Below are 12,674 nucleotides of genomic sequence, written 5' to 3'. Positions count from 1 at the left end.
TCTCCAGCACATACAGCAGATACAAAATCACTAAATTTGGAAGCACTTCAGGATAACCTGAAAGAATTTATGAAAGAATCTCTTAACGATGCTATGAATTGGCAAACTTCCCAGATAGAGGATAAGTTTAAATTAATTACAGAAGAAATGTCAGAGATGAAAAAACAGATGTTAGAAATTCAGACTGGAAATAAAGAAGTTAAAGAAGGTTTGGTGTCAGCAGTACAGGGTCTGGCATCAAATGTGATTTTATTGGAGCAGGAAGTAGAAGAAATAAAGCTAATTTAAAATTGGAAAATGAGATTGAGGCAGTTCAAAGTAAAATGGATAAAGTTGATGATGAAATTGTTTTGGTACAATATAGAGCAATGGAACTTGCTTTACGAATCCGTGGACTAAAAGAATGTAAAAATGAGAATTTGAAGCAAATTTTTTCGGAGGCCTTTGCAGAGATTTTGGCAGTTCGGCCAGTAGATGTGGCATTTTATATTGATAAAATTTATCGTGTGAATTCCTGGATAGCAAGACAAAGAAATCTTCCCAGAGACATTGTTATTTATTTTACTACTAGAACAGTGAGAAATGAGATTTTAAAAACTTTTTTTAAAGGAGACAAGATTCAAGCAGCCGGCCAAGATATTTTAATACTAAAGGAAATTCCCCCCAAAATGTTGAGAGGTAGGAAGGATTTTGCTTTTTTGGTGAACGAACTTAAAAAACGTCAGATTGAGTATAGATGGGACATTCCAATTGGTATAATAGTTTACTATGAAGGGAAAGCACATCGTCTTAATACAGTCAGTAAAGCACAAGAGTTTTATGCTTATGTGCTTAAGGCTGGAAGTCCACCATCTCCGGATGGTAGGAGAAAGGAAGGTGAAATTAAAGAAAAAGAAGTGATAGTAATGGAAGAAGACCGTTTACAAGCGTTGGATGTGTCTAAGATGGGATCAGAGATTCCAAAAGAGCCAAGGATGACAAGAGCAGCTGTCAAACGCAAGGAACAAGAAGAAAAGGCTCAACAGGCTCAATCTGCTATTACCAAGACGGAAACAGTGGGAGGAGCAAGGCCCAAAGAAAGATATGATTTGCGGCTGGTGCTTCAAAAGTTTCCGATTGCTGATAATGGCAATTAGACTTTTATCTTGGAATGTCAATGGATTAAACTCACCACAAAAGAGAAGAAAGATATTTCATTATTTGAAGCAATTTAAAAATGACATTGTATGTTTACAAGAAACACATATTAGAACATTAGACCAGAAATATTTGATAAATTTGAAATTGGGAATACATTTTGTTGCATCTGCTACAGAAAAGAAGAATGGACTAGTTGTTTATATAAAGAGTAATTTATCTGCAACATTAATTGAAGCGGATAATCAAGGAAGATATATTGCTATTGAACTTTTATTGGAAGGGAGAAAATACTTTTAATAGGAGTTTATGCACCAAATCAACAACAAGAAAAATTTTATAAGTTTTACATAAAAGAATAACATTTTGGGATTATAAGACTTATATATTAATGGGTGATTGGAATGGAGTGATGGATACCCAGAAAGATAAAAGAAGTCTTAGAAATATTTCCAATCGTGTAAAACTGCCAAAGGCATTCTTTGATTTGATGGAAGATTTAGAATTGAGAGATGTGTGGCGAGAACGCAATGAAAAGAGAGATTTTACATTTTTTCTGACAGACATCAATCTTTTCTAGGATTGATTTCATTTTAATTACTAATGATTTGTTTTCAGAGTGAAGAAGACAAAATTTGTTCTAGAACCTTGTCTGATCATAGCCGGTATGGATTCAGTTAGATCGGGAAAAAGAGGCCAGGAGGTCGTGGAGGATGAATGAGAACTTGTTTAAATATGAACAAAATGTAAATGAATGTAAAACTCTAATGAAGGAATTTTTTTCTTTGAACATGGATAAAGGGACACCTATAGAGATAGTTTGGGACACCAGTAAAGCTTATATGAGGGGAATTTTATTAGAGATGAATAATAAATATAGAAATAGACTGCACAAAAGGCGAAAAGAACTAGAAGAGGAAATTAAAAGGAAGGAGCAGTTATTGGTAGGCAATCCAGGAGATAGTAAAACAAAAGAGTCAATAAATATATTAAGAGGTCAATTTAATATGTTAATGGCAGATCAGGTGGCAACTAATTTACAATATGTAAGACATAATTTGTTTAATAATTCTAATAAACCTGGAAGGTGGTTAGCATATTTATTAAGAAAGAAACAGAAACGACGTATAATTGATAAAATAGAATATAGAGGTAAGGAAGTATATCAGCAAAATTTGATTAAAAAAGCTTTTTTAGAATATTATACTAAGTTATATTCTAGAGATGTGATTAGTGATAAAGATATAGATAGATATTTACAGGACCACGGTATTTTAGAAATTACAGTAGATCAAAGGGAAGAGTTGAATCAATTAATTTCTTCAGAGGAAATAGTGTTTGCAATTAAGCAGCTTAAAGCGAATAAAGCACCAGGTACAGATGGCTTGACAACTACTTATTATAAAAATTTACAAAATGAGATGATTGTACCACTTAAGGAGTTATTTAACAGAATACAAAGGGGAGGAGAAGCTCCTCCTTCATGGAGGACAGCTTTGATCTCATTAATACCTAAAGAAGATCGAGATGGTGTTAAACCAGAGAATTATAGGCCAATATCGCTTTTAAATATTGATTATAAGATATTTGCTAAGATACTAGCGAATAGATTGATGCCACTGATGAATCAATTAATTCATAATGACCAATCAGGATTTATTAAGGGGAGACAGATGAGATATAATATGAGACAAATTGTAAATTTACTTGAATATTTGGAAAGAAACAGCCAGGTTTCAGCAGCATTCCTCTTTTTGGATGCCGAAAAAGCTTTTGATAGATTGGATTGGCAGATTTTGTTTAAAGTAATAGAAAAAATGCAATTTGGGGATTATTTTATTCAAGCAATTAAGGCTATATATCAAAAGCAAACAGCTCAAATAATAGTAAATGGTGGATTAACAGAATCTTTCAAGATTGAGAAAGGGACTAGACAAGGATGTCCCTTGTCACCATTATTATTCATTCTAACTTTGGAAATATTATTGAGTAAGATACGTGGTTTAGATCGAATAAAAGGAATTAGAATTAAAAATCAAGATTATAAATTAAGAGCGTTTGCAGATGATTTGGTTGTTTCTTTATCTCAACCAATACATTCAGCTGTATATTTGATGGAGACAATTGATCAGTATAGTAAGGTATCTGGGTTTAAAGTGAATCAACAGAAGACAAAATGATAATTAAAAATATGAATACACATCAGAGGAAGAATTAGAAAGAATAACTGGATATGAAGTAGTTAAAAAGGTTAAATACTTAGGAGTATACATTACAGCATCGAATGTAAAATTATATAAAAACAATTATGAGGTATTGTGGGGAAAAGTAATTAAAGAAATGGAGAAATGGAAGAAGTTACAATTATCATTGTTGGGAAGAGTGGCAGCTATAAAATGAATGTTTTGCCTAGATTTTTATTTTGTTTCAAATGATTCCAATTTTGAAGAAAGATGCAAATTTACAAGAATGGCAAAAGGATTAATAAATTTGTATGGAAGGGTAAAAACCGAGGATAAAGTTAAAATAATGCAAGACGTTAGGAAAGAGGGGTTTAAAATGCCTAATTTGAAATTGTACTATGATGCAGTTGTTTTAACTTTAATTTCTGATTGGATTAATTTAACAGAGGAAAGGATTTTGAATATAGAAGGTTATGGTTTGTTATATGGATGGCACATGTAATATATGACAAGAAAATTGATAAGACATTTAAGAATAATATGGTCAGAAGTGCGTTGTTGAGGATTTGGAAAAATATCAATATAAGTTAGATGGAAAGATACCAATATGGACCATCCCCAGACATATGATAGAGAATATAAATATATTACAAAAATGGAAGTTATCACTTACAAAGAGCTTTTGACTATGGAAAAGGGAATTACAGTTGAAATCTAGGGAGAAATTGAGGATGAAGGAAGAAATTATACATGGTTCCAGTATGGACAATAGCAATCTAGATGGAAAATAGATCAGAAAATTGGTATAAGGCAAAGTGATGATAATCTGGTAAAACAAATAAAAGATCAAGGTCAACAGCATATAAAGAGATTATATAATGTATTGGTTGAAATTGATTCAGAAATGGAGTTGGTTAAAGATTGTATGGTAAAATGGGCACAAAATTTTCAACAACCTATAATGTTAGAAACATGGGAAAAATTTGGGTGAGGAATGTTAAATTCATAAGCACAAAATTTAAGAGAAAATTTTTATAAAATGTTTTATAGATGGCATTTAGATCCTAAAAACTGTCATGTATGTATCCAAATGTGAAAGCAAAATGTTGGAGATGTGATTGTGAGGATGCTACCTATTATCATATATGGTGGACTTGCAAAAAGTTAAAGCCTTTTGGATTAAAATATGGTGGATTATGCAGAACATTTTGAAAAGAAGATCAAGTTTGTTCCACAGTTCTTTTATTAGGAATAATCTCAGATTGCACTGTTATAGAGACAAAACTGATTCTGAATTTAATAACTGCTGCAAGATTATTGATTGCACAATATTGGAAGAAAGAAGACTTACCTACAATTGGAGAATGGATTAGTAAAGTATCAAATTTAGCAGAAATGGCAAAATTTCTGCCTACTTGAAAGACTGTACACAAGAAAAATATATATTGGAATGGAGGAAGTGGATTGATTATATTCAAAATAAGTATCAGATTAAAAAATATCAATTAGTTTTTGAGTGAAGTTAGGAATTATTATGTATTAGTTTAAGAAAGAAGGGAATTGATAGTGTGATGGTGTGAAATGGAATATGTTTTATGTTATATTTTAGATTATGTTTGTTAGTTACAATACCCTGTATTCTGTTCTGGGAAGTCTCGGGGGGGGGGGGATGGAGGCGGGGAAGGGGAAGACTATAAATTGATTGGTTGCCATTGTACAGGAATAATGGTAGAATTAAACAAGTTGGAATGGTGTAATGTCGGGACTGCTCGGCAAACACTCCCGAAGGGAAAGGGTAAGGAAAGAGGAGTAAAGAAGGAAGAAAGTAGGTAGGTAGGTGGGTAGGGAGGAAAGAAGGAGGAGAAGAAAGGATAGGAGGAGGAGAAGAAGGAGAAGATAGAGGTTAGAAAGGATGGTAGTGAGAAGTGGGAAGAGGAGGAAGTAGGAAAGCGAGGAGAAGGTGGTGGGGGAAGTTTAAGAAGGATGAGAAGGGAAGAAAGGATTAAAGGGGGGAGTGGCAGTCGAGCAGCCCTGACTGAGTATAATTTGAGTATAGGACTGATTGTTGGATAAGTGATTGTATTGTACACTGGTCAAATTGTGGGAATTATTATGGAAAAATAAAAAATTTTTGCAAAAAAAATATATATATATATTATCTGCCACAATGTCCTGCATGTCAATGACTACTTCAGCTTCAACCACAAACAATACACAAGCAAATAATAGATACAAACTCATGGTAAACCGCTCCAAACTCGATTGCAGAAAATAACAGAGTGGTCAATGCCTGGAATGCACTACCTGACTCTGTGGTTTCTTCCCCAAACCTCCAAAACTTTAATCTTAAACTGTCTACTGTTGATCTCACCCCATTCCTAAGAGGTCTCTAAGGGGTGTGCATAAGTGTACCAGCGTGCCTACACTCCCTGTCCTAATATTCCTTTTTATTTTTCATACTTAACTCTTTTCATGTATTCAAATTATGTTTATACTTTTACGTTATCTTATATATGCTTGAAAAATAAGTAAATGAATGAATGACTAAAAGAGATAATAATAATAATAATAATAATAATAATAATAATAATAATAATAATAATAATAGTAGTAGTAGTAGTAGTAGTAGTAGTAGTAGTAATAATAATAATAATAATAATAATAATAATAATAATAATAATAATAATAATAATAATAATAATAATCTGCTCGCAAAATTCGCCGATACATCATGCAGTCCTAAATTCTTGGGAAGTGTTCGACTAGTGTTCTGTGATACGAAATCCAGCATAATTATCTCGTTTGCTGTGTATACTGTCATTTTGTGTAAATAATAATAATAATAATAATCTGGAAAATGGAACCGTTTATTGGAAGTGAAAACTATGGACTGGTCAACATCAAAAGAGGGATTTTCCAGGGGGATTCTTTGTCACCTCTGCTGTTCATCATTGCTATGGTTATCACCTTTAAAGCGCTCCATGGCTTAGGACTGGGTTACTTACAGGACCGCCTGCTGCTACTGGTGGCCTCCCATCGACCAGTGCGCTCCCACAGAGAGGGTCTCCTCAGGGTGCCGTCGGCCAGACAATGTTGACTGGCGACCCCCAGGGGGAGGGCCTTCTCTGCGGGGGCTCCAGCCCTCTGGAACGAGCTACCCCCAGGGATATGCCAACTCCCTGGCCTCCGGGCCTTCCAGCATGAGTTGAAGACTCTTTTATTTCATCGTGCAGGACTGGCCTAATAGTTTTTAATGAGGGTTTTTAGTAGTTTTTAGAATTTTCAGCCTATTTAAATTAATCTTTTAAATTTGTTTTTAATGTTTATATTTGTTTTTCCTAGTTGGCTGTAAACCGCCCTGAGTCCTTCGGGAGAAGGGAGGTATAGAAATTGAAATAATAATAATAAAATGATCCCCCCTGTCAACAATTTTACAGAAAACTAACCTGGGTTATCAAACTGCTAAAAATTCACAGAAAATCTCTCACATGCTGTACATGAATGACCTGAAGCTATACAGAAAATCAGAAATTGAAATCCATTCACTGACCAATACAGTTCGAGTTTTCAGCACTGACATCAGCATGGAGTTCGGCCTGGACAAATGTGCCACAGAAAGAAAGAAAGGGAAGATCATAGAAAGTGATGGAATTGAAATGCCCAATGGACAAACCATCAAGTGTAACCAACCCGAAGCCTACAAATACTTGGGCATACTGCAGCTGGACAATATCAAGCATGGGCAAGTGAAAAATGTTGTCAGCAAAGAATACATGCAAAGGGTCAGGAAACTTCTAAAAAGTAAACTGAATGGCGGTAACACCATCAAGGCTATAAACAGCTGGGCCATACTCATTATCAGATATACTGCTGGAATTGTAAACTGGACACAGGCAGAGCTGGACAGTCTGGATAGGAAAACAAGAAAACCAATGACCATACACTATGCGCTGCACCCGTGTAGTGACGTTGACAGGCTATATTTGCCCAGAAAGGTAGGTGGCAGAGGACTTTTGCAAGTGAAGCAGACAGTCGAAGAAGAGAAACATGCTCTGGCAGCTTATGTGAAAGACCATGTTGAACGAGCTTTGATGGAGGTCAACAAGAGGAAGCTGCTAAAAGTACAGCAAACCAAGTATCAATATAGGAAAACAGTGATGCAAGCTCGAGTTGACAGCTGGTGTAACAAAGCACTGCATGGACAGTTCCTTGAAAAGATCCAAGGAAAAGTAGATAAGGAAAAGACCTGGTTATGGCTGACCAATGGAACATTGAAGAAAGAAACAGAGGGTCTGATTCTTGCGGCCCAAGAACAAGCCATTAGAACAAATGTAATCAAAGTCAGAACAGAAAAATCTGCTGATGATCCCAAATGCAGACTCTGCAAAGAAGCGGATGAAACCATTGATCACATACTGAGCTGTTGTAAGACAATAGCTCAGACCAACTACAAACAACGTCACAATACAGTTGTTCAGATGGTCCACTGGAACTTGTGTCACAACTACTATCTGCCTGTAGCAAAGAACTGGTGGGATCATAAGCCTGAAAAAGTAATTGAAAATGAGCATGCAAAACTATTGTGGGATTTCCGAATACAGACTGATAAAATTTTGGAACGCAATACCCCGGATATCACGATTGTGGAAAAGAAAAAAGTGTGGATAGTCGACGTTGCTATACCTGGTGACAGCAGAATCAATGAGAAACAACTTGAAAAGGTCACCAGATATCAAGATTTGAGAACTGAATTGCAGAGACTCTGGCATAAACCAGTGCAGGGGTTCCAGTGGTACTCGGCACACTGGGAGCTGTGCCTAAAGACCTAGGCAAGCACTTAAAAACTATTGGCACTGACAAGATCACCATTGGTCAGCTGCAGAAGGCCACCTTACTGGGATCTTCTCGCATAATTTGCCAATACATCACACAGTCCTAAACGCTTGGGAAGTGTTCGACTAGTGATCTGTGATACAAAATTCAGCATAGTTATCTCGTTTGCTGTGTATACTGATGTCGTCATCATCATCATCATCATCACCATCATCATCATCATCATATGACCAAGAGCTAATGCTGAACAGGCCTTTCCATGTCAGGGTTTATTGTCTCCAGGGGAAGCGGAAACCTGGGGCTCTTGGTGGGGAAAAAGCTCCCTTGAGGGTCCCGGGGATCCCCATGGCTGGCACGACTCCCATCTTTGTAGGGAAAGACAACATAATTGTGGCATCTGAGTTTCCATTGCCAGCTGGGAGCCGGGAGTCTTTGAGAAGCAACCCTAAAGGGCAGGTGTGAAAACACTATAGACAGGTGTGAAAAAGTGGCTGCCTTTGAGAGGGGGGGCTTGTTTGGATATGCTGCCCCCTCCCAAAGGGGTCCTAGGAGAACTGTATTGCTCTCAGGACCAGAAATAAAGTTGAAATGTATCAGTCTTGTTTCTATTGTGTATTATTACATTGTATCATTGTGTTGGCTTAGGCTGCTGTTCCTTTACACCATTAGTTGTCTGAAACGATACATTCAGAAATAAGGCAGCAAGAAAAAGAAGGATAAATAGGCCACAAGCCAAACTTTTCAAGGAACAGAATAAACCCAGCAGGGTCCCAGGAAACACCTCCATACAGAAGTAAAAGAAAACACCATGGGAAGATGAGGGAACAAGGTGCGACTGGGGAGGGGAGGGAAATGCAGGTCAGATGGTCGTGGGAACACAATGCCTCCCTGGCCAGAGAAAAGATGGCTTGCATGCCAGGGTCCACCCTAAGCCTGGCCCCTTTGTGGCACCACCCCCAGTAGTAGGGGTAGGAGCCTACTGGCTTAACAACCGGTTCGCTAAGCGCGCCAGACGCATGGGCAGTTTGGAGAAAACTCACCTTGAGCCAGCAAGGAAAACAGCTGAGGAGTGGCAATCCACTCTGCCGCGCCAATCAGCTGGGCTTCGGAAACGGAAGTATAGATCAGTATAATGCAGGGATGGGTGGACCCACTTCAAAATTGGAGCGAACCGGTTTTCTCATGACTGATAGTTGGAGCTAACGATTTGCCTAAACCAGTCAAATCCCACCACTGCGGCCTGTGGCATTTGTCCTCAACCCCGGCAGGTTCGCCAGGACCACAGAGACCCAGGGATACATCGGGAAGGATGGCCGGCTGCACTGCATCTCCCCTTTGCTCTATGAAATTGGCCTGGTCAGCCTGGAAGTTTCTCTGGACGGCGGGAAGACATTTCCTTGGTCAGCATCTTGGAGTTCAGGTCAGCCGCTTCTCTTCTTTTCCTAATTTGCACGTCCTCTTCCCTCAAGCACAGAGTGAATACGATGCCTCTGTTTTCCTCCAATGACAATTGATCCAGAGCAATAGTGAAAAGCACCTTTTTCTGCTCTTAAATCACAAAACAGCCCAACAAAAAAGGTTCCGCAATGCAATGTGGGGTGAAGAGATGAAATTGGGGAAAGAGCAGCTGAACCGTGTCTCCCCCTGGCCTTTGCTGCTTCTCAGGTAGCATACGAGTGGCAGGTGGGGGTGGGGGGATAGAGATACGGCCTCCCAATTCTCCTCAGCAGAACAAAATGGGTCGGGTACCCCATGTCCCTTCTTTTAAAAAAAATGGCATGATGTGTTTAGTGGTGATAATTGTCCCACTTGTTTGGCAATGCAGGCAGTAACTAACTCACATCCTCTTTCCTTTCCAGTTCATCACAATAGGGTTCCCCCGTCAGACAAAAGCACACTGGTGAACGAAACCAAGTGGCAATACTATGGCACTCCGGGGATGAGGGGACACCTGACTGTCACCTGGAACCCTGACATGCTGAGATCCAGCCATGTTCATCTAGAAGTTTGGGGGTACAACGAGACAGGTAAGTGGCTCTCATTCCTGCACTTCCCAATGCCAGGAAGGCAACTTGGATGGAAAAGGAATGGATAAATTAACTACACAGTGTCTATGATCTGATGGTCACATTTCTAGCAGCCGTAGGAAAAGTCAGCCACCTTCTGATCTGTCTTGCGAGCTTTTGGAAAGCTCTTCGGTCAACCAAAGTTGGGGCTGCAGAAACAGCTGAGGGCCAAGGGTGTTTGCTAGGCATGTCAGTAGTCACTGACAATGTTACCCAGTTAGGGAACAAAACTCCTGCAACAGACAGCCAAACTCCACCTTGCAACCCTGAGTGAAATCTATTTTCTTTTATAGAAGCCAGCCATTTTCTGCCATCCAGCAGAATTACAGAGTTTTTGCAGTCTGGCATATATGGTAGCCAGGGACAGGTTCCAAATCCCGCCACTACTGGTTCACTCGTGCATGCATGCGGAACTTCTGCCCATGTGCAGAAGCATCCAGGTGGGTGGGTGGAGCTCAACGCCGCCGCTACCGGTTCGCCCAATCCGGTGTAAACCGCTAGCAACCCACTACCGATGGTAGCTCTAGTCTAGGTGTCAGCAATCTTAAACACTCAAAGAGCCACCAAGGTCCTAACCAGAAGCCCCCCATTCAATTCTAGAGCCGACCAGAAGTCCAGTTCCCTCACCATAGAGTCTCCTCCTAGCACAGCATCCTTTTTTCCTCTATTTGCCCTAACTGAATGCCCTATCAATTGTGGAGCTGACTGGCAACAGGGAGCCACAGCAGAGGGGGTGAAAGAGCCACATGTGGCTCCAGAGCCATAGGTTGCTGACCCCTGTCCTAGCAAAGGCAGCCCAACATGTGGTGTTAAATCTCTAGTAGAACAGAAAAAAATGGTGTCCATATGGCAAAGGATGGCTTCAGATGGACTAACTTGGGTTTCAGAGACAAAGCAAGGTTTTAAAGACTGGCATGGCTGTGGGGTCCTTCAAAATCCCCAGGTTTGCTTTTCCAAAGACGAGACGCCACCTTAGAGGAAGCATGCCACTTCTGCCCTGTTCTATGGTGTTTTCCCATGCCTGCTCTCTCAAGTCTCATGGGGCAGGAAGCTCCGATCACAGACAGGTTGTTCCACCAATCAGCCAGCCAGTGGTGGGATTCAGAAATTTTAGCAACTGGTTCTCTGGCCAGTTGCTGGATGGGTATGGCCATGGGTGGGTATGGCCTACTTGGCCTCCTGCATCATAGGGGGTGCATTTTCACCCTCCCCAGGCTCTGGAGGCTTTCCTCGAGCCTCTGAGAGGGCGAAAACAGCCTCCCCCAGGCTCCGGAGGCCTTTGAGAGGCCAGAAACAGACCAGTTTTTGGACTTCCAGAACTTCCGGAAGGCCCATTTTTTGACCTCCCCAGGCTCCAGAGGCTTTCCTCGAGCCTCCAGGAGGGCAAAAATGGCCTCCCCCAGGCTCCAGAGGCACACTGGAGGCTGCGTGGAGATTCCTGGAAGAGGTGGGTTGGGGCGGGTGGGGTCAGCCAGTCCTTGCAACTACCAGTTCGGTAAAACAGATTAAAATTAATATCCGGTTCTCCAGAACTGGTCCAAACTGGATGAATCCCACCCTTGCAGCCAGCCCATGCCATGAAAGGCTTCAGAGGTGTAACTCACACACTGAATTGCACCACGAAGCCTCCAGAAAGCCAGTCGCAGCTTGTGATCCAGGGGGTTACTTTACATGGTACCCCCAAAACTGTCTCTGTTCTGCTGCATTCTAAGCTGATTATAGACCCCCAGATGGCCTCTGACAGCTGCCCCACATAAAGCGCATTGGGGTAGCCCAACAGGGAAGGGACCAAACTGCGAGTGGCCACTATGAAGAAGGAATGGGCATCCCGAGAGCAGAGAGGAAGCCATGCAAAGGCTTCTGGGCTACGATCACCACCTGCTCAGCAAGCAGGAGTGGCAAGTCCAATAGGACCTCCAAAGCACACACTAGCTCCACCTGGAACAGGAACAAAAACACAATTCTTTACCACCAGTGGTGGCTCTGCCTTAAACGGCTACAAACTGGCATCAGCAATGGATGGAAAAGCTGCTGTTTGGCCGCAAGAGCCGTCCTGTCGAGACTCCCTCTGTCCCAGGTGCCGACAGCTGCCTGGCCTGCAGGCATCCCCACTCCAGCTATCAGCCCCAGCTGAGTTGGAAGAACCCGTCCTGTAGTAGAGGGCTATTGCCAGGCAGAGCCAAGTGTGCCAGTCTTTAGGACAGTGTCCTGCCTGCATGGAAAAGGCAGCTGCTGGGCTTGGGTTTCCAGGAGCTCCCACTGCCCCAGCTGCAGCTTTTCTTTCACCAAGAGGACATTGTGGGGAGGGGGGATGGATCCAGCAGCGTTCTCCCACAGTGGCTTGAGGTGCAGCTGGTGGGATGTTTCAAGTCTCTTCCTTCCTTCCTCCCTCTCTCCTTCCCTCCCTCCTTCCTTCCTTCCTTCCTCCCACCCTCCCTCCCTCCTTCCTTCTTCC

The 12,674-nt window shown here is 40.9% G+C and overlaps 1 protein-coding gene across 4 annotated transcripts in view; it reads left to right on the top strand.

The window, feature by feature from the left end:
• SUSD2 (sushi domain containing 2) overlaps positions 1 to 12,674 on the top strand; it is an 84,029-nt gene that overhangs the window by 42,744 nt on the left and 28,611 nt on the right. For 3 of the 4 annotated variants that reach the window (XM_058179308.1, XM_058179305.1, XM_058179307.1), the window contains exons 3-4: positions 9,374 to 9,573; positions 10,013 to 10,180. In XM_058179308.1, the coding sequence (XP_058035291.1) occupies positions 9,374 to 9,573; positions 10,013 to 10,180 (368 nt within the window). The remainder of the gene's footprint in view (positions 1 to 9,373; positions 9,574 to 10,012; positions 10,181 to 12,674) is intronic. The other variant, XM_058179306.1, reaches the window with a different exon arrangement.

Source organism: Ahaetulla prasina, chromosome 4, assembly GCF_028640845.1.
Source record: "Ahaetulla prasina isolate Xishuangbanna chromosome 4, ASM2864084v1, whole genome shotgun sequence".
Taxonomy (NCBI): Eukaryota; Metazoa; Chordata; class Lepidosauria; order Squamata; family Colubridae; genus Ahaetulla; species Ahaetulla prasina.
The sequence above is the reverse complement of the archived record's forward strand: the minus strand, read 5'-3'. Positions and strand labels throughout refer to the sequence as shown.